Source organism: Natrix helvetica, assembly GCF_964273705.1.
Source record: "Natrix helvetica genome assembly, chromosome: 1".
In the NCBI taxonomy this organism is placed as follows: Eukaryota; Metazoa; Chordata; class Lepidosauria; order Squamata; family Natricidae; genus Natrix; species Natrix helvetica.
Window position 1 is genome coordinate 184,936,330 of NC_138548.1, and position 23,842 is coordinate 184,960,171.

Genomic DNA, 23,842 nt, shown 5'->3' on the forward strand with positions numbered 1-23,842 from the left:
GCTTTCTTTACTTTTGTCATGCAGTCAGCGTCTGACCTTGCCTACAGTGATAAACAAGTTACCCTGTTCCATGGACCCTGAAGGCAAAATTGATACGCCTAATAAACTCTGATATTTTATACATTTCCAGAGACATGGAAATAATAACTGTGATAATAAACCATTTACTCATGATAGGAAAATACGAGATGTGAAAAAAGTTTCCATCAAGGTTTTTCAATGAATATCACAAGTAGGCAATGAAAACTTAAACAGTACCAGTCAAAAGAAATTAAATATATGACGTTAACACATGCATAGACTCTCATGTTTTTGTAAGAGCTGGCGCAACACTTGACTAAGGGTGAGAGCTGAGCAGTGACCTTCGTTCATAGTGAGCTGCATAACTCAATTCCCAAATGTGCAACTCCCAGAGGCATCTCAAGTCGATATTTGAAGTATCAGAAGAGAAATAACCTATTCTGTTAGGGATTTCAAGAGTTTCAATAGATAAATGGCTCCGTAAACTTTTACAAGGTTTTAGTTGCTCATTCTGCCCAAATATTGAAAAAATGGGAAAAAACCAAAACCAAAGAAAATGAGGGGGGGGGGGGGAAATTAACAGATAAAATATTTTGGTTTTATCCATTCTAAATAGGACTCCAAAAGCCACATAGTCATTCGGCTATGCCATATGTGGCCCCTTGGGTCACAGGTCTTTGACCCTATACAAAATTGCCTTAAGCTCATTTCTCCTACAGATGCACATACAGAAATAGAAAATACTCCAATGGAGTCTTTTTAATTACTTACAGAATGCAGTTTTCATATGCCATGTCCCTGTAACGTGCATTTAATAATAGATTATTTCTACCAATCCTCTTTTTACTGACTCATTACAGCCATTCATTTTTCTTGTTGAGATTTTCCAACTGTCATATATGCAGGGAAACAGGAAGTTTACCAGATGCTAAGGGTAACATTTAGCATCTACAAAAGTAACAAGCAGGATGGAAATCAGACTTCCTTTATCTATCTAGCTATCTATAAGCCAAATGCCACTCACTCATCACGAAATCTCCAGAACTGTAAAGCCTACAAACTTGAAATTCGGCATGTATCTTCCTCTTGGCTTCTAGGTGCTCACTAAGAAAGGATTTTCAAAATGACCAACAGATCATCAGTCTTTCTTATACAATATTATATTAACACACACGTCGATGCTAAGGAGTTAGACATTCTACTCCCCCTCCCCACCTAAAAGAAATTCTGTTCTAACTGCCAGTTGCCTTATATGGGCATGGCCAGCATGTGACTTATCCGGCCTGCCGGCTGGCCCGATCACATTGCTTCATAGCAAAACACGGGTATCCAGCTAGTATGTTATACAAGCACAAGGTATAATGGAGCCTATGCTAAGGATATTTCTTTTTCAATGCAATCCAATGCACATTGATGTAAATATAAATTCCCTGAAGTTATCAGATTTTACTTCTGAGAGAGATCTTGACTGTACACCGCCCCGAGTCCCTTGGGGAGAGGGAGCGGTTTATACATTTAAATAAAGTTAAAGTTAAAGCAGACACAGGCAACAGACTCTTAAGATGCACTCTTATGCAAGCAGACCAAATAATAAATCCCATAAGCCACAAATCCTTGAAGCATCATGATTATCACAACAATTCTAGGCTTGCTATATCATTCAAAGTAATTTCAGACTCTTCCAAAATTGTTTGCCTACTTTTCCTAATTGGAAGGAAATATTTTGGAAACTGAAAACATTTTATATCTTTAGTTATAGGATCACAGGAAAGCAAAACAGCATCTATGTTACTTAACTGGCACAAACATTTGAAACTGAAGTAAATATCATCATACTTGCTTAACCTGGAAGGACAGTCCACTTAATCTATATAACCCTGACAATAATAGCCATATGGGAAAGGACATTAAAGTTTTCAGTCATCTGAATCTGATTTAGTTTCTTGCAGATTGAAAAATAGCAAAGCAGTAGAAGATACTATTCTTTGGAGTGGGGGTAATAATTAGTTGCAAACGCCAGTGCATTCCTATATTCACAAAGAAGTAAGCCTTGCTGACTTAGTTTTATATAGATGTATTGAGAATGGTACCCTTAATAAAGTTTCTTTATTCCCAGGGCTAGGGAAGATACCAATTCCTGAAGCATAACAATTTGAGGCCAGGGAATATGCCAGCCCATTTTGTAAAATGCTCTTCTGACCTTGATATACACTTGGTTAGCAAATGCTAGCTAGTGGCCAAGATAGGTTTGTCTTAAGCAATATTCTTTTTTCATTCACTTCCGAAAGTCAACTCTTTGTCTGGAAGCATTTGCTGAAAATGCTTTCAAAGCAAAGAATAGCAAGACAAAAACCACAGAGAGCAATTTAAACAAAACAAATCCCTATCACCACCTTCAAATTTGGATTCAAGGAAAAACAAAGCAAAAAAGAAATGGAAAAAGGAAAAACCTTGTCTCCATCAAATCCGTCTAACAAACTTCTCTACCAGTGGGTCATTGTCAATCAATTAGACAAGGCTGTGGGGGTCTACAGCTTGGGGGAAGCTGGAGGGACAGTGGGCCACTCTGTCCTATTGCTATTTAATCACTTTTACTAAATAAATAAAGCAGGCCTTAAGGTGCTGTCATGTCAAGGGAATTCACAACAAAACAAAAAACCCAAAGGAAAAAAAACCACCTTGATTTTCCTATTCACCATTACTTTTCTCCTCCTCCCTTGAAGAACAAGGGAGGGTTATTACTGTAGCCTTAAGTCTCATCTTTGTGCAGCCAGTCTTTGATTCCTACTGGACCCTGCCACTTTCTGGCGCTAATTTGTCAGGCTGAACAAAGAAGGGATTTGTACCTCCTGTAAAGTCTCAATTAGGAAAGGCTTCTGCTGCATTATGTGCCATTCAGACAGGACACAATGATGGTAATTACAGGAATTTGCACTAAATGGCTGAAGAATTTGCAGCAAAACTTTTTATCTACACAAAGCTTACCCCACTTTTGCAGCTGTGGGGGTGGGGTGGGGTGGTAAGGGTATGGGGGTAGGTGGGGTGGAGGAGAAATTGGTGTGCCTATAAGATGCAATTATCAGTAGCAATCCTGGTAAGTTAAACGGTCACCCTATGAGGACAAGACAGCCACAATCTTTCAACATGGGAAAAGGCCAATGAAGACATTTTGCAATCACTATTGATACCCTAACCCAGATTTGTCCAGTCTCCTCTCTCTTGGCTTGTTTTTTTTTTACACTGAAAACCAGTTTAATGTAATGCTTCATAATAACTACATTGTAATAATTATATTTAATTATTTGGGGGATTATACAGCTCTTTATATGGGGCCAAGGTACTGTTAGGCAGAATTCCACCTTAAGCTCCTGGATACATATGGAATTTTGAGAGCTAATTATGCCGGTTAAAAGTATGTGTGTACATGTTTATATGTTATAAGGATACAACCAGTTATAAAGCATTAATTTATTGGATTGTTATTGTCATCCTCTCTAGCTTTACTACTGAATAACAGAGCTGAAGAAGCTTTTTGGATGAGAAGCGAAACATATTCAAGGAAAAACCAGAAAAAACAGTTGCCTCTGGAAAAAGCACCTTTGGGACAACTATGACCTGGATGACTGAGAATCTCCATAGACATCTACTGAATAACACTATCTATATCCTTGGCTTACTCTTCTTTTTTATCAAAACAAAGGAGCAAAATCCCAACTAAAGTAATAGGCTGTAATCATCCAACATTATTTAAAAGAAAGTTCATTTGAGGTCCAGAGATATTCTTGAAAACAAATATAATGCTGGAGTTTGCACTTGTTTTGCAGCATATCAGCTCCTGTTACTATTTAAAGATTTTTTTTAAAAAAATGCAGAAAATAGGGCAAGGCTAAGTAGTGGCCAAGAATACCGTCTGTGGTCACTCATATATACAGGTACCTCCCAGTATAGATTTTTTAAAAATCTGATTAACCTATATTTGATGCATCCTCATCAACAAAAATAGCCTTATGGAGCAGGTCCATGCATTTGTTAAAGGCATTATTTGCACTTATTATTTGCATCTTTCAGTTAATTTACCTCAGGGAATTATAGGCACATAATGCCAGCATGATGTTCTGAACAGAAAATTGAATCTAAAGAACTACTGTAAATACTTGCTCATCAAAAAGGTTCACTTACTCCTAGGCGAGGGGACACCAACCCATGGGCCATAGCCCACTACTGGGTTGTGGGCTATTTGAAACTGGGTCATGCAAGCAACAGGTCGGTGCGCATACACACATGCACAGTTTGACTTGCATGAGTGCCGGCCGGTGCATGTACACACGGACGCAGCTCAACTTGCAGTTATCCTCTCCCCCCCCCACACACACACTGTAAGTATCTTATAGCTTATCTTTACCAACACAGTAATTAACAGCTGGTGTTGGAGAACTTAGATTTGCAATATGTCTATGGTATGGATGAGAATCGTCATCTGGCATTAACAGTATAATAATCTATATCTTAGTACACACTTGTCAACAACATTGCTTAGGTTAGGGGTTTTCCAAAGGGGTGTATGTCACAGCTAAGACTTGTCTAGCTATAAAACCAATCACAGGCAACTTCGCTATTATTTACATGGAGGTTGCACACATTCATAATTTTAGAAAGTTGCACTATAGTACTGCATACTATTTTTCCCACCTGCAAAGCGGTTCATATAGCCTCTGCAATCAACACTGCCAAATTCTAAGTTCAGATGTGTCAGAAGGATAAATTCTCTAAAAATAAATTTGGAGACAAGAAATGTGGCCTTTGTTTTCAAGTAATGAAATATAATCTAATTAAAAGTAAATCAAATTTATTTATTTTTTTCTGGTCCTGCCCATGTTACACAAAATCCTAATGCAGCCTTTAACCAAGAAATGACAGTACATCCCCAGCCTAAAGCTATCTTTATCAAAGGATCCAAAGAATTCCTGGATATATTAACTTGACCGGGCTAATTTTTATCACATTATTTCCAGCATATATTGAAGAATCTGATTTTTTCAAAGTAAAAATCATTTTCAGGTCAAAACGTGATGTGAGGCAACTTCTCTAGAACATCTGTGCCATTTTCTGGGCATGATATAGAAATGGTTTGCCACTGCCTTTTTCCAACATTCCCATCTTCTAAAAAATAATTACACTAACGCAGTAATGGCTAACCTTTTTCTAAAGGTGTAGCAAAATTGTGCGTGCGTGCTATCGCACACGCACACATGCTCCACCCACCTGAGCATGCACGCGTAAAACCCCCCAGTGCATGCATGGGGTAGGGGAGGTTTTTGCCCTCCCCAGGCTACAGAGGCTTTTCTGAAGTCGGGGGGGGGGGGAGTGAAAACAGCCTCCCCCACCAGAAAGCTCCTGGAGCCTGGGAAGGGCGAAAAACGGCCCAACAGCCCAACCAGATGTTCTGGTTGGCCTGTTGGGCCGTTTTTCACCCTCCCCAGGCTTCAGGAAAGCCTCTGGAGCCTGGGAGGCCGGAAATCAGCTGGCCAGTGCACGGTGGAGCTAAGGGATGCCATGCTGGCAAATATGGCTCTGCGTGCCACCTGTGGCACTCGTGCCATAGGTTCGCCATCACGGTTCTAGTGCTATGGATTGAAAGGAAGGGAAGAACACCTTAACTTTGTTGGGTAATTTATCTATTTTTGTACTTTTTCTTCTTTAATAGCCATTACAATGAAATAAATGATTAATAATGATAATAATGCATAATAATGCTGAAATGTGAGCCCACGCTTGAAGATGGCAGGTGCGATCCTGCCGAAACGTTGCAAAGACAATCTCAACTTTACACGGGAAAAGACCCGAATACAACAAAACCAGCATACCTACACCCGTGAAAATCTACGAAAACAAATATATATATATATATATATGTATGTATGTGTGTGTGTGTGTGTGTGTGTGTGTGTGTGTTGTATTTGTGCTGATAAATAAATAAAGGGAGACTAGTATAGATCGATTTAAAGCTATTTAGCTCTCATCAGCTAGCCATACCGTTACTGGAATTCGAACCAGGGCTGTATACATATATATGTATGTATGTATGTATTTGTGTTACAACCCCTGGTATGCCCAAATATGGGAGGGAGCTCACTACTCCCCCTTTTCTGTCCTTCGGCTCATTACAGAAGACCATCCAGGCAGAAAACCATTTTTTTTATTTTTAATGTTGCCTTTGCTATGTTTGTGTTGTATTTGTGCTGATAAATAAATAAAGGGAGACTAGTATAGATCTATTTCAAGCTATTTAGCTCTCATCAGCTAGCCTGGGATTAGAACCTGGGCTGTATTACATATTAGGCAGATGTATTAGCCACTAAGCCACAGGCTCTCCTCCTTATCAGCTGAGCCAGGGAAATAGGTATGTATTTGTGTTACAACCCCATATTTGGGCATATATACACTAGATTGATAATGTGAAATTTTATATAAATATAAAGCTTTGTAACCAATGGACACACTGTAAGTAATTGGAGAAGGGTTTTTATTTTTGTGTGTGTTTATGTCTGTTTGTTTGATGTTTGTCTAAAAATAAAAACAACTTTTTTATAAAAAGAAGAAGAAGAAAGCCTTGCAGAACCAGAAGCCCTTTAAGAGGGCTTTGTTCAAGAAGCAGAAGAGTCCCACCAACCACTGACAAGTCAGCCTCCCACCTTTGAATTCCGTGCAATACCTTTGCCCTCTGAAAAAGATGCAGAAGGAAATCCCCCCTTTTAATAAGGGGAATAGATGCTTAGTTGCGGCCCAACATTATAATATTTATCCTAGTTTATTAAAAGAAGTAATTTTTATATTTCTGGAGGAATTAATGTATATGTATCCTTAAATATAATCTAGCATATGAAAAAGTAGTACTTTTAATTTCCCCACACAAAACTATTTAACAGCTAAGTATTATTTTTAAATTAATGTAAATGTCTAATTTTTCTTTCGGGCTCTACAGATAAGTAAATTGCTTGTGTGTGTGTGTGTGTGCGTGTGTGTGTGTGTGTGTGTGTGTAGATGCACATGTGCATGTGTTAGATGCTTATGTCGAACTTTGGTTGCTCTTATAAGCAAGACAATCTACTGATATACATAGCCCCCTGCTGGAACTTCTAAAATGCAGCATTAATACTGCAGCCTCAAATTTCTACCCAATATTTGTAACTTCTTAATCAAAGGTTCAGATTTCTTTAAATCAAGCCTCAAAATATTAGTGCAATTTGTCTACTTATCGAGGATTGCATAAGGAGCATCAAAATGACATTTGGGGCTCTATTATGTATTTATTTAGCATATTTATACAGACGCCAAACTCACAAACAAGTGAAAATTAAGAACTCTGTAATAATTTAAAATTATCAAAAATAAACAGGTAAGCAAATAAAATTGTTTTATAACAAGTATTTTATTTTACAACAAAATATTCTTTTGTTATAAAATAAACAAATAGAACTCCAGAAAGCGAGAACACAAAATCATTTAATCTCATACAGTTATCTTGAAAGCCCTGGATTTCCAAAGGTGGTGAAAAAATATTTTTTTAAGCATCTTCTGGAACTTCCAAAAGTGCTTTTACAAAAAGCAACTGGACTTTGTTTTTCCTTGAAGACGTTTCGCTTCTCATCCAAGAAGCTTCTTGACTGAATGGTGGGAATGGAAGGATTCATATTCCTTGCAGTCATTTGGTCTTTATCACTCTGAAGGTCAGCCATTAGCTTTCTGAGAGTAGTTGAGGCCACTTGGGGGTTTATTTGTGCCCTCTGAATTAGACTGCAAATGGGTGTGAAACCTTATTGGAACTTCTAGAAAGGACTATATTGTAAATAGGAGATAGAGGATGTCTCTCTCTCCCCCTCTGTTGAGAGGGCTGTTTAACATAGATGGCCTCTTTTACTCCTCTTTCAAACCAGAAGGTTAACGGAGATAATAATTCCCTCACCACTGTCAAACTATTTACTAAGTCTGCAGTACTATTAGTCTTCTCATCATTCCTATCACCTGCCCTGTAGAATATTCTCCTCCAGGAGGGGAGGTGGGCCCTGACTCTCCTGGCCTTCTGAAATGTAGTTAAACATGGCTCTGTGACCTCACGTGAGAAGCCCAAAAGAGCAAGCAATTGTGGGACTGGTTTGGTGCCATGAGAGCTCTCCCTCCGCCTTTGTTAATTCATTTTAATAGGTTTTATTATTCTTGCCTCCTTTTAAAATTTTAGTTGTAATATTTTAATTTTATATACTGTTTTTATATTATGATGTTTCATTGTACACTGCCCAGTTCCTTTTTGAAGGAGATGGGAGGTTCAAAAATGTGAAAAATATATAATCTGTATTGGAATTGTGTATGGTGTTATTATTGCTTTGCTTTTTTGTCTATAGCTTTTTTTATATTTAGAGATCTGCGTTGCTAATCTTTCCATGCACAAGACTGCATAGCTGCCCTTTGTGTTTCATAGCAAGCAGAATTCTTGACTTTGACCAGAGAAAAGAAAACATTTTCTTTCTAATATTCTAGAGCTAAAAGGAAAGCTTTAAGAACTCCCAGCTGCATTGGCCAGGATGTATCAGCATATTCAGACTGACTGGTGGCAATTTATCACAATTAATATTTACTGGTGAGCCCTAGGAAGAAGTACTTTTCTGAAGTTTCAAATTATCCCAATTCTCGATTTGCAAACAGAATAACAATCAAGTTATGTAAAAATGTGTTACACCAAAAATGCCAAAGAGAGACACTCGTATGCAGTGTAAAGATATATTAGTGAAGTGATTTGGAAATGACAAAACATCTTCTTTTATGTTACTTACCTGCACATTTGAAACTCTGAGCAGTCAGGCCTCTTTCCAAGGACAAGGTAGTTAAAATGCTCAGAAAACTGGTGGTGACAGACTGACGCTTGATCTTCCTATGTTCTTTTCCACAAGATAAACCTTGAACTTTGTTTCTAAGTGTCACCTGCAGATTTTGCCCTAAACTTGCTGCTCTGCTTGCAGCCTTCAAAGCCTCCATCCATTCCTGAGCTCTTTGAAGAGTTTCTGCACGGAGACGAAGCACATCTTGAGGAAAGATCACCTGAAAACAAGAGTCACAATCATCCAGAATATCAGTTTGAACAGAGACGCATGCCTCAATGTTGTAGCTCCACAGAGGGTCCTCATCAAGCCCACCAATCTGAAATGCCAAGAGAAGAGACCCACTGAGTACAAAATGAAATGCTTTCCAGTTATTCTGGAGTGTCAGTCTGTAAAGAATCCCTGATTTGACAATGCTTTGGTAATCCTTGATGTTTGGGGTCAAAGATGTGAACTGGAAAAATTCAGCCGGTTCCTTCTGTAAGCCATCGTTTTGAGTGAGGCTGCTCTCAGCATTATCTAACTTCCATGAGTTCACCAAGTCTCCTTTTGGCCTCAGAAATGATGGAACTGAAGAATGAACAGCTTGCCGAAGCTTTTGCCCCCAGTCCAAAGCTTCCCAAGGTGATTCTGCTTTGAGTTGCAGATGCAAATTATTGAACAGGACTGCATCAACTACATTGGTTTCCACATTGATGCTTTGGAAGTGCAAAAGCAGATAGACTGTTGGAAGATTCTGGTTGCCACTCTTGTCAAGCTGATACAGATAAAGTTCATATGGAGAAAGTTCTGCATAACAAGCCTGCCAGTAAGAGCCATGGTTGTTCTTAATTTCTACATACCCTTTCTTCAAGATATTTGAATACGTAGGCTTGTGTTCTAGAAAAGAGTTTGAACAAAGGTAATTATAAATGCCTTAAAACATCACTATAATGCTTTAATTGATCAGTAACAATTTGGTCATTTATTGGCTTAGGAAATCACAGTGGCTGGACATCTTTTATCAACTGAGGTTGGTTAGGTTCACTACAACTCTCCTCTTCACAAAGAACATTTAGAGCTATAAACCTAGACCTTGATAACCTTTTACTTGGATTAAAAGACTGTTCTTACAAAGGATCTTAAAACAGCTGATCCAAAATAGGAATGTTAATGGGAGCTGGCAGAAATGATCATATTATGCCTATTCTTTGCCATCTGCTCTGGCTTCCAAGCCATTACTGGACCCAATTCAAAATGCTATTAAACTTGACATCCCTAAATGACTCAGAACAGCTTACTTGCATTTCCTTCTCCCATAAGTACCCTTAAGATCACCTCCAGAGCCACTTCTTGCACTCCTTCTTCTATATCTTTAACATATATTATTACTGTGTGTATATGTACACACACACACACACATAAACAAACAAAATAAAAAAAATACTCTAAAATGTCCAGGGAACTTGTTTAGTGGATGGTATATACTAACACAAATATGTTTCTGCAAACACTGGGCAAAATAATATTTTTTATTTTAATATTTTCAGATATATTTTACACTGAAATGTATACGCACACGCTAGTTTTTTTTCTTTTTCTTTCGTTTCTGTTATAATTTTGCACCAGTGAGGTTAAAACCAATTTTGTTGTATTTAAGTACAATGACAATAAAGATTATACTTATATATAAATATTCTCATATAATGTGTAGAAGTTCAATAGGAAGATGAACCTTTTTAGCTGATAAGATATTTAAGTCATAGGAAGGCAGATTCTGATCAACAAGAAAAAATTCCTAACTATCCCTGAAAATAAGACAGTGTCTTATTTTCTTTTGCCCCCCAAAATAAGCACTTGGCCTTATTTTCGGAGAGGTCTTATTATTTTTGAGGTGCAGAAGGTGGCAAGCATGGTCACCTTATGGCTGCTGCTGCATTGTAATATTTTGGGGGATGGCTTATTTTTGGGGGAGGGCTTATTTTAGTACATGCTCTCAAAAATCCGAATGGGCTTATTATTCGGGGAGGTCTTATTTTCGGGGAAACAGGGTAACAGCAGCGTTTGATGGTGGAACCAACAGCCAAAAGATGTTGAGCTCCCCTTCACTGGATGTGCTCAAAGGAAACTAAAAGCCATCTGCCTGGAAAGCTTTCAATTAGATTCTTGAACTGAATAGTAGGTTGGATAATAGTCAGAAGCATGAAAAGGATGGGAAGTGAAACGTCTTCAAAGAAAAACAAGAAGGTCCAGTTTCCTCTGGGAAAATGCCAGTTGCCCCATAGTTTGGGACAACCATGACCTGGATGATTGGGAATCTCCATAGACATGGAGGCTGGGGAATTCTGGAAGCTGAAATCCACATATCTTATAGTTGCCATGGTCAAGGGGTAGAATTCAGCTCTAGAATTTAATGAACCTGAAAACTATAGTTTTCAGAAATATTTTTAATGCTGTGCGTGCATTTTCAACTTGTGCATTGAACTCCAACCTCGGGCACTGAATGTGATAGCTGTTCCAGTACATGGCACCATGATATGTTTATCCTCTCACACTGCACTAAAGCAAGTAATGAAAGACTGCTCTGGCAACATGTATTTCATCCTCCCTGAAAAAAACCCCAAAGAAAGATTTCATTTAATTTGCAGGCAACAAAGAAACTAAATTCAATTTAAACTTGAAGGAAAGAGGTGTCGATGAGACAAAAGAATTGTATAAGAAACCAATTTTATTTGCCTTCTATCTCTTACTCTTGGATTTATTAGAATTTCTAACTCAAAACCCATTATTTTTTTTGTGCCTCTCCCACCTCCTCCCCTTCCCCCACCCCTTTGTAGTGGAGATAATGGACACACATTTAATTGCCATCTTCCTTTTCTGTTAATCCAATAAGAGAAACAGCATGGCTACTGCAGATCCAAATACAACTCCATTTAGTTGTTCTCATTTCTATCAAAGACAGATGATACTTCAGGTTCTCCTAGTTTTCATGCCACATCCATCCATGTTTTCCCCTCCTTGCTTGCCTTAAACTGTCTCCGAGATTTGCTTGTCTTTTGTTAAGCAAGACAAAAGCTCTCTCTCTCTCTCCTCCCATTCCCCCCACCCCCAATCTTCTATAGCCAGTCATTCATTCTTTCTACTAACTGTCTCTCAAGCTACTGTGAACTAGCTTCCCACTTCAACAGGAATAATAGTGAGGAATGACTTGATTAACATGCATATCCAGCACACTCTTTGGAGCAGCAGTTGCTGGCACAAGCTGGCCAGATCACAGCTCTCTGACCATAGCCTTCCATCAATTGTTCCTGTTCCACCTCACCTGCCTTATGCACCAAAGCTACATAATACCTTTCCACAGAGTACTTTCTCTCCAGCTTCTAAAAGGGAAAGAAAATTTCTCTTTACTTTCACCAAACAAGGAAATTCAATTGAGGCAGAGCAAATCAGAGCCCATCAAAGTAAATAGGAGATAATCACATTAAATTGCCCACATCTGGGCTATTTTTTTTGAACTGTAACTCTACAGAAATAAATCCCAAAGAAGGAAACATCAGAGAAAAGAGCAGGGTAAGAATTTTCTCTCTACAGATTATATCCCTTTTCTTTATTATGTCTCATTACAATTTTTATAATGTATGTTATATATCTGAAATGGACACTGAGAGTAGCTAACATCTCTCTCTCTCTTTCTTTGTTTTCTAACAACCTCTCCAGGTAATAGAAGCAAAGATCACACTGTAAGCAAAACGTGGGTTGCATTTTTCATGGTCCACACTCTTTGGGTAGTGTTATTGTCTGCATATGATAGAGGAATTACTTTATTAAATCACTCCAAAGGTCCATCTAATTTAGCAATCTATTTACAGTTATTACTAGTTAGTTTTTCCAGAATGAAGAAGCAAGAAAGCAATACTTCCTCATTCTTTACCCATTTGAGCATCACATATTTAGAGGTACAATGTATCTAAACATGGAGGTTTTACTTAGGTATTAGGACCAAATGGCATTAATGAATTACATTTAATACAAGGCATTTATTCCTCCAGAATCCTCAACCATATCCATTAGTAGCTAAAGATATTGGCTATCGTGGGTGTTAGACTAATAAACAGTTTAAATAACCCCCCCTCACAAACATTAATTTTAAAGGAACTTTTGTGTCATATCATTATAGAGAAATTAGGACTTCAGCATTATTATTATTATTAGCATTAAATATCACATCTACTGTAGAATGAGCATGCATTGGCAGCATTTTTTTTCTTAATGCATTAGTGAACCTTTTGAGAGGTTTCTTGGCTCAGTTTAATACTGCTGAGTTTTTACTACCAGGAACTTGCTACAATAGCAAGAATTTCCAAACAATAACAAGACAGAAAGTTTGGAAGCAAGCATAAAGCAAACATCTTCTCAGAATGTTAACTATTTGGCCACTTGAAAGAAATTAAGAATGAAAATAACAAGAAACAAAAACAATCCAGCTATTTCCTTTTTTGCTCTTAGATACTTTGTAGAGTGAGATGGAAAGCATATAAATGTAATAAAAACATTCAATGAAAAATAATGTTCATATGTCACAAAGTATATACATGAACTAGGATACCCTACAGAAGTGGTGTCTGCAATTTTATTGGATTGAGTATGAAAGCTTTGCACAATTATACTTATCAACTATCATTTATATATAAGATTTTGACAAGTTTTCCTTTCTCTCTTTCAGTATATCCTTCAACATGTAGCTTTCATTTAAAGAATATACAGTGGAATTGAAAACTGAATCCAGAAATCAGTGCTGTAGTGTCAATCAGGAGTGTCCAACCTTGGCCACTGGAAGACTCGTGGACTTCAACTCCCAGAATCAGGACTTGTGGACTTCATGTTCCTGATTTTCCCAGTCAGCCATGCTTGTGGAATTCCCCATGCTGGCTGGAAAATTCTGGGAACAAGTCTTAAAGTTGCCAAGGTTGTAAACCCTTGTCCTAAACAGTTCGTTCTTCTTTCAAAAAGAAACGGTTACGAACAAGGATAGTTGGAGCAAAATATTAGCACTTACCAGTATTCCCTTGAATATCTTTCCCCTTTTTGAATCCAGTTGGTGTAAATGAATGTTTAGAGCACTGGATCGCCTGATTAGACAGCTGTTGTGGAGAGGCATTATTGAAGATGACACTCCAATTTATTTGACTAATATCAGAATGTGACCGGTTATGGCCTGGCTTGAAAGAGGAAGTTTCCTCATTTTGGACTATAACATCATTCACAGAACGGGGCCGATCCTTCCTCCTCTGGCAGATGTTAAAGATATTAAAAGTTGAAGCATCTCTCTGTTCAACCCAGGAAAGATTATCTGGAACCATTCTCCTTTGCACTCTAAACTGTTCTTTGGCAGGAAATGCAGTCTCTACTTTGGTTTCTGAAACTCCATTTTTGCAGTGTGCCCAAACAAGGTTATTCTTCCCTAAAGAAGCAATGTTTCTTAAATCTTCACAGGCTGTGATTTTATTAAATGCGTCACATCCAACCAGTTCCGGAATCTCCTGAACACCATAAACTTCCAGTGGCTGCACATTTTCCAGCTTAGAATCAAAGGTACTGAAGAAGTCTTCAGTCACCTCCAAGGCTGGACTAATATCATCAACTTCTAAGGCCTCCATTTTATCTGTAGTCAAGAGACCTATATCTTTGGGAGTACCGTATTTAATAAGACAAAAGGCAAAGACGTATCTCTAGAAATATTCTTGTAGGTATTTCTCTTAACCTGGTGACAGAATTAATATATTTTTCATTGCCATGGGCATTTGACTTCAGGAGCTTGAAACCACTTTCATTTGTAAAAGCTGTCATGTATAATCGTTGTCGTCAGCTTTATCTTCCTGAATGAAGAAGCATTGGCAGTTCAGCAAGAATTCTGTATAGAAACTGGATTTTCCTGTAAAACATGATAAAATACTCTTAAGTAACCTTAGTTCAATAGATTAATATGCCCTACCAGAAAGCGCCTATAAACAGTGGAAAATTAAGAAGCTTTCAGATTCGGGTTAATGTCAATATTCCAAGTTAACATCCCCAACAAACAAAGACTCCAAGGCTTCCTGAAAGTTCCATTTTATTTGAGATGTCATATTGGCACATCTGGGAAACCCGAATCTGAAAGCTTCCAGATTTTCCCACCCAAATGAAAGTTCAAATCCCTTCCCAGCACCCACATATCCATCACATGGTCCAATCAGGCACCATCCAAAACTGAAGATGCCTCCCAGTCACACCACTCCAGGTGCAGGGCAGGATGTCCTTGACTCTCTGAGAAAGGAATGTTATTTAGACTATATTTCTCCCATACTCCATATAGCCCCCGCTCCCATTTTCCCACAACAGAGAAACGTTTTCAGGCCTGAAAACTCAATGTAAAGTATGGCTTCCAGGCCTAACACATAACCAATAGTGTAACTATTGAAATGAAATTATAACTTTCTGGCTCCTTTTGTCCCACTAATCTCAGGCTCTACTCAGCAATCTCGAACAACCCTAGAAAACTCTTCTCCCATAGGTTTAGCACACTAAAATGTTTATCTGAAGCCCTCCCATGATTGCATCTTTGGGAGTTATTTGGCTAGCAACTGGATGGAAAGTAATGACTATGGCGATACTTCCATTTATTTATACACACAAAGATTTGTAAACTGCCTTCATGTGACTCAAGGTGATTACGAAAATGCAATGTATAGACAACACCTTTCTGGTATTTTCAACTCATTTTTTAGACACACTACCCAGCAATATGTAAATAAATATTATTCCTGATGACTGGCTTTCTGAGCTGAGTTCTTCTACATCCATACCTATATAAGATAATTAATGTTGTTGAGTTTAATTATATCAACACAATTTAAATATTATTTAATGTTAACTGAGTTTATTGCCTGCTATCTTACATTGTACATTGTAAATTTATATTTAAAAAACGGAAGAGTAACTATCTATTATTTCAAAAGTACATCTGGGAAATTCCAAAGTGGGGTTGTGACACACATGACCCTTGGTTTTATTCACTGTCAGATATAAAGACAGGTGCATATAGTATTAAACTTACTTGAGTTGAACAGTTTCCCACTTATCACCTAGGACATTAAGCAGGCTTGAGTAAATAATACAAGTACCGTATTTTTTGCTCCATAAGATGCTTCAAACTATAAGACGCACCTAGCTTTTGGGGAGAAAATCAAGAAAACAAAATATCTGCCTCTGCTTCCCAGCCCCAGCATGTGGCTCGTAGGGCTCCGCTCCGTCAACCACCGGTCAGCTGAGCGACAGCTGGATTCCATAGCCCACCAATCAGTGGGCTGGCTGACCAGAAATGGCACTATTGCTGCCTCCTCTGTGTTGGCTCCTCTGTGTATTCCGGGAGGCCGATCCAACCGCGGATAGGTGGCAGCGATCAGCAACGGTCTTGCCGCTGCTGCCTGTTACCACCACCGTACCCCTCCCCCCGCCTGGTCTATGATGTAATATTCGCTCCATAAGACACACAGGCATTTCCACCCACTTGTGCGGACAAAAAAGTGTGTCTTATGGAGCAAAAAATATTGTATCATGGGACCAGGCTAATCAAGGGGTTCAGTTTTGGAAGGTGGGGTATAGCTAGGAAGAGTTCATTGACAGAGATCAAAGGCCAGCAATGGACTTTGCATGTTCCTTACATCTGCCTGAAAATGTCAGAATTATTTGTGCAGTTACTAGAAGATAAATTATGCAGGAATGCACCAGATTATAAAACATAACAACAACCTGTTGGCATAGCAGTTGAAGGAATGGTAGTGCATATTCAGTCATTTATGCATAATAACATAACATAACTAATTCACTAAGCGGAAAAATTAAATTAAACATTCTATATAAAGAAGGGGAATTGATAGGACATTGTTTCCAGCATTGTCTTTTTGGTGCCTAAGATGCATACTTCAGGGATCTTAAAGAATGCCTAGTCCAGGGGTGTCCAAACTTGGGAACTTTAAGACTTGTGGACTTCAACTCCCAGAATTCCCCAGCCGGCTGGGGAATTCTGGGAGTTGAAGTCCACAAGTCTTAAAGTTCCCAAGTTTGGACACCCCTGGACTAGGCCTCTCCTAACTGAAAACAGAAAAATATTTTTCCCATGTTTGTTTTAATTTTTATTTTTTTTCCTTTTAAGTTTATTTTTTCAAAACAATTACCACACTATATATTCTTTTTGCTAGTCCTTTACTATGATAGTTAAGTTATTTATGAACATTCAGATTGCTCCCTATTGATTTCTATGAGTTTTATTTGTATAGTAGCATTATCCATTGTGTGCATAGTGTGCAGTCATCATTTGTGCTATTCAATGTCTTCTTAGGAAACAACTGAGATTTTGAAATAAAGCATACGTGTACCATATTTCTTTCTATTCCATTGTCTTGGTTGGATGCAGATGAGCTGACTAGTATCCTTTCTCATACATATTACAGAATTAGGTCCACTAAATTCATAACTTATTCCAATGATAATTTGTAGGATTTCAGGCTTAGTAGTGTATTGTATTGGGATGATACTATCTCATTACAAAATTATGTTATTTTTATTTTAAACCATTAATGTTGATTGAAAACTTTTCGGTTAAAATACACAGTTCAGCTGCCACCTGTAAGGCTGTGATGAGGAGATATGATTCATAATTATTACACACTAGCAAAATTATTCCCATTAACCAGCTATAATACAGTAAACGGTAATTTTCCCTTTGTGCTTCCCCCCCCCCACCTCCAAAGAATGAATTAAAATACATAAACGCTTAGTTATGATCTGCTAACAAAATGTTTTTCATCTAACAATGGAAATGAGAGGGACTCTCTTGTTTCCTTGATACAAATCTTTATTTCATCTTTTTCTTCAGGTAACAAAACTCTTGGTAAATGGAAGATAAGCCATTTTCTCTGCAGGACAACAGATTATCTACTCCATATCCTGATGTTCCAAATGCAACACTATTGGTTTTATTTAATAATAATAATAATAATAATAATAATAATAATAATAATAATAATAATAATAATAATAATAATAATAATGAATATGAAAAAATCGCGAAATACCAGGACTTAAAAATTGAAATCCAACGATTATGGCACAAACCAGCAGTGGTAATTCCAGTGGTAATCGGCACACTGGGTGCTATTCCAAAAGCACTGGAATTACATTTAAAACAGTTAAAACTTGACAAAATCACCATCAGTCAAATGCAAAAAGCTGCACTGCTTGGATCCGCACGTATATTACGAAAATACGTTACGACGTCCTAGGCCCCTGGGTGGGGCCCGACTAGTAATCAATGCCAAATCCGGCGAATCAACTGGCCGCTGTGATACAATCGTATAATAATAATAATAATAATAATAATAATAATAATAATAATAATAATAATAATAATAATAATAATAATAGAAAATCAAGAACATCTATTAATAGAAGTAAAGAACAAAAATCTACTGAAGGACCAACAGACGAAACAAGAATACAGAAAAGATGTGATAAAATCAAGAATGGAGAGTTGGCAGAACAAAGCATTACATGGTCAATTTCTGGAAAAAATAAAAGATAAAGTGGACAGTGAAAAAACTTGGTTATGGTTAACAACAGGTACATTAAAGAAAGAAACAGAGTCACTAATCCTGGCTGCGCAAGAACAAGCTATCCGAACAAATGCCATTAAGGCCAAAATCAAAAAATCCTCTGATGATGCCAAATGCAAAGAAGTTGATGAAACTGTTGACCACATACTCAGCTGCTGTAAAAAAATTGCACAGACTGATTATAAATTGCAGCACAATTCAGTAGCACAAATGATCCACTGGAATTTGTGCAAAAATTATAATATTAAAACAACAACAAACTGGTGGGAACATAAGCCTGAAAAAGTCACCGAAAATCAGATGGTCAAGATCCTGTGCGATTTTCGTATACAAACAGACAAAATAACACACCAGACATCACACTGATTGAGAAAAGTAAGGTTACAATCATAGACATCGCAATACCAGGTGATAGCAGGGTTGAGGAGAAGGAACATGAAAAAGTCACGAAATACCAGGACTTAAAAATTGAAATTCAACGATTATGGCACAAACCAGCAGTGGTAATTCCAGTGGTAATCGGCACACTGGGTGCTATTCCAAAAGCACTGGAATTACATTTAAAACAGTTAAAACTTGACAAAATCACCATCAGTCAAATGCAAAAAGCTGCACTGCTTGGATCTGCACGTATATTACGAAAATACGTTACGACGTCCTAGGCCCCTGGGTGGGGCCCGACTAGTAATCAATGCCAAATCCGGCGAAACACCTGGCTGCTGTGATACAATCGTATAATAATAATAATAATAATAATAATAATAATAATAATAATAATAATAATAATAATAATAATAATAATAATAATACCTGCTACTCTTATAACACAAAGTTCATTTTCTACATATCTGGCAAGGATAGGTTTGCATTTCTCTGAATTGAAAAGTTGAATATAACTTATTTATTTTGTCTCACTTTCTTAGAAGACAAAAATGAGAAACAAGACTTCCAATGCTTAAAAAGAAACGTCCAATCCAACTATATACCTTTCATTCCACACAGGTTCCAGTTTCTGCTCAGTTAACGTTCTAGTGTCCCCCTCCCATCCCTGCCCCATTTTCAATTTCTTATGACTTACTATCCTTGTGAATCCCTGCTGGCTCACAGATGAAACTGGTAAGAGACATCTTTTCAAACTCTAATCACAGCAACCAAAGTTAGAGTTCTGACATTTATCTAAAATATGTCCAACCAATGAACATGGCAAGCCAGACTTTAATCTTGCAAACAAACCTGATCTTATTTAAACTAATGAAAAATGATCCAAGCAGAAGAAACCAGAAGCATCGTGGTGAAACCAGTTAGAAAAATAGCAAGCTCTGATGAGCGCCGCGAAAATCCAACCGAACAAACTGCTGTTGGCAGGGGTGGTCTTCGGACCGGAACTGTCTTGTAGGGACTGGGAAGAAGAGGTCTCTCAGATGACCAAAAGGAACCAGCAGTTCCTCGGTAGGTCGGAGAAAAGCTCTTCAGACAGCGGGGGTAGCAGCCATATTCAAATGACCGCTATAAAGCTGAGGCAACTGGACTAAGCTTTTTGTGAAGGAGCGGTGTTGGAATTAAGTGTTGGAACCGGGAGAGTGACCAGCCAACTCACAGGTAAAAAGATACTCTGAATTTGAATTTAAAAGGGGTCCCGAAGCTGAATCAGTGCCTAATTGGCATTTGGGGAATTCTATGGAGGAAAAACGAAACAGCGGAGCTTAAAGTATTAAAGCCTTAGAAGACTCTTGTTGTTACATTTGGAATTGAAGATACTAAAAATAATAAAAAGAAAGTACCTGGGGGGAAAGTTCCTTTTCTCCTTTTTCTATTTTTTATGGATTTAAAGTGATTTTTGACTGTTTTTGACAGTCAGCTGTTGGAATGTATTGTGAGTTGGAGAGAGCCATCTATTGGTGAGAAGAGAATACTACAATACCTAGTGAAAGAAGAAAGCGGAGTGCAGCTGGGAAATAGTGACCTTGGCTACAGGAAAAGATACTTTGAAACCATGAGAACTTTTAAGGAGTGCCTGTTAAATAAACCCCTTCAATTTGGATTGGACTGGCCTAATATTAGAACTGGACACTAGAATTTGGAAATAAAAGGGAAAAGATATATGGACTTTAAGTTTCAATTAAATGTGATATAACCAAAAACAATTTTTAAAAATTGTTAAATTAGTTAAACTTGCATTATGGAGTTTTGGATGTATGATGAATTATTTGAGATGCTAAAAAATGTATGTGAAACTTTAATTGGTAAAAAAGAGTCAGAAAACCAGATGGAGCACACAGACCAGGAAATAGGAGAAGAGGGGGCAAAAGAGGGTACAAATGAAGAACAAGAAGATAAAACGGAAGAAAAAGGAACTGAAAATAAAAAACAGATGATTTCACTGGGATTTACAGTGACAAAAAAAGGTAGACAAGGGGGAATGTACCCCCCAAAAGAAACAACAAAACAGCAAGGAAGGGGAAGGAAAAACCTAGGAAAAACCCTGGAGAAAATTACTAGAATAAGAAAATTAATAGTGAGAAAAAGGATTTTGAAGAAAAATACAATAATCATAAAAAGAAGAAAAAGAAGAAATAGAAGATAGGAGAATGGGGGAAAAGAAGAAAATTAAAAAGAAGTGGGAATTTTGAGAGCTCAAGAGAAAATGGTTAGAGGAGGAGGAAGAGAAAGAAGATATATATCAGTAGATTAAAGGAAATAGAAATAAGATTGTTAATGTTATGTAGTTAATTAAGATATAAGGATATTATATTAACATTAATTATGAATAATTAATTAAATTGACAGCTCTCTATGTTAAAACTGAACAAGGATATATGTTGCTTATAGTAAAATAGACCAACAGATGAAATATGAAATGATAATTTGGTTTAACTTTGGAGGGGCAATTAGTGATATTGTTTATGTATTAAGAGGAAAATAAGTATAAGATGAAAAATATGGAAAGAGAATAATATGGCTGAAATTGGAAACAGAACTATGAGGTAAAATGGATTATATATATGAGAGGATATTTTTTTTAAAAAAGACCCGGGGAACAGTTTGTTTATAAAATATGTCAAAATTTGTAATAAAAAAAAAAATTCTAAAAAAAAGATCCAAACAAAAAGAATTGATGTGCTATGCCATTCATCATTTTCTACAGTGAATTTATCTTACAAATAAATAATAATGCAATAGCATCTAAGCATTTCTTGGCAAACTGTTCTCAATGTCAATGTATCCATACTTCTCATCTTCCCATGATCAACAGTATCCTCATTTAGCAAAGCAACACATCTACATCTCTTATTGGCAGAACTTCATATGATTAACAACCTTCACCACTTCCTATTTGTTTCACACTGATGTCCATTATGCAACTAATCCAATTACATAGATATATAAAGAAGTAGAAATTTAACATACCGGTGGGTATGCCAAGCAAGATATCAACTCACTAAGGAAATTATTGTGCTGTAGTGATCTTTTTAGAACAATCTAGTTTATCAAATAGATTGATTTGGACAACCTAATAAAAGCAAGGAAACTGACTAAAACACGAAAAACAGCAAGCCACAATTTGTGTATTTCTCCAATATCTAATATTTTGGCTAAACAAAGGAAACTGTTCAGGATCAAGGCTAGGCAATTACATTGCTATTGATGATGTACAATATTCTCAATCTGCTGCAATGCAATGAACAAATACAAAGTACAAATCCACCATGTTCAACTTCTGAAATGCCCCATGCAATGTTTATGAATTGAGGCTGAGCAATTAGTACTATCTTCCTTGGGATTCCTCCATTTGGCATTTGATGTTCATTGTTTTTTCCTGCTGAATTTCTGGCTGCGCCATTACTACTCTATATAAAATAAGGGTCCCATGATGTCCATTTGCTTCCATTTCAGTGTCCATTATAGAATAGAATGTTAGTTTCTATGAACAGATTCTTAGGAATCTGCATGCTAAGAGCACTATTGCCCTATATGACAACATTAGATGTTTATTGCATCATTAGGGATTATATTTAATATAATTTGAAAAAAGTACTGTAAAAGATAACAAAATCAAACAAATAAAAATTATTGTAAAGGTAACATTTATTGTGGGATCCTGCGCTTGTCTTGTATGGAAATTTATGATATTAAAAATATGGTATTTCTAATCAATGGGAAGATGTCCCAGAAAACAAGCCTACTAAGCGACCAATGAAACATCTATGCTAAGAACCAGTTAATTTATGGAAGTTAATCAGGTGAGAGCTGGTTTGATGAGAGATTTAAATAAAAAGGGTCAATAGCTCAAGGGAGTTATTAGGGACAAATCTACAAAAAACCCTCTCTTCTATGACCCTGTAATGCCTTAATTCAAGATAGAGTTGGGTGACAATAAAGCTCAGCATTTACTGGCTGCTACAAGAAATATAGAAAAAGCATAGAAACAGAAAGAGGCAATCCCAAAGGAAAAGAGCTAAACTCAATGTTGGCATCAGGAGGCCAATAAGAAGCACAAGTAGTTTGGGAACAAAGGGCTTCATAGCAGCAGCCCAGTCAAGAAGCTTCTTGATGGATTTGCACTATTGCTCCTCTGAGGAACTGAACTTATTTCACCAAGAGGTCTGCATAAATCAGTCACATTGTGATTAAGTTAGAAGGAAATAATTTGGCTTTTGAAGGGGAATTTAGTAAACAATTCCATAGAGCATGAATATAATTTTGACACATGCTCTAACCAGGAGTCTACATTATTGCAAAGGATAGATAAGGCCACCCTGCATTCATTGACAGACAAATGCATTTTAGTTTTAATATACCATCAAGATAACAGACATAACTTGTGATCACACACACAGGGAGATAGTCTCCTTTGAACTGCTCCCTTTGTGTTGCAGGGGAATTTTTAAAATCTTTTTAGACTGTGAAAAAGAAATGTTTCTTTTATTTCTCCAACAGCTTTAGAAATAACGAATTACAATCTTCAGAGATCTTTAGGAAGGGGACCTGGAGGAACCGAGACAGAGAGACATTTGTTTAGATCTGAAATGATTTTAAAAAATTAACTAGACCGTTTTTTAAAATTCTGTGTTTAAAATCTAATCTTTTGTCTGTAGCGTTCCCGTTCCCCATATAAGTTCAACAATGCTGTATTTTATGGAACTCTGATCTTTAGAGCAGAGATTCCTCTAAATTAAGAGTAGATCATCTTTTGGTTTACCCAGAGCCTTATGCGTCCTACAATCTGATCAAATCCATCTTTTTACTTCCTTTGCTTACTCAATCTTTGATTGTGATTATCTAAAATCAAAAATATATTCATATTCTTTGTTCCTTTTA

General features: G+C 37.1%; 1 protein-coding gene across 2 annotated transcripts in view; it reads right to left on the reverse strand.

The window, feature by feature from the left end:
* Positions 1–23,842, reverse strand: part of PLEKHM3 (pleckstrin homology domain containing M3) — a 70,544-nt gene that overhangs the window by 44,418 nt on the left and 2,284 nt on the right. For both annotated transcript variants that reach the window (XR_014174045.1, XM_081937836.1), the window contains exons 3-4: positions 13,930–14,805; positions 8,850–9,773 (exon numbers count right to left, since the gene is read on the reverse strand). Coding sequence is in view for 1 of the 2 variants with exons in the window: in XM_081937836.1 (XP_081793962.1) it covers positions 8,850–9,773; positions 13,930–14,530 (1,525 nt within the window). In the remaining variant the exon portion in view is untranslated. The remainder of the gene's footprint in view (positions 1–8,849; positions 9,774–13,929; positions 14,806–23,842) is intronic.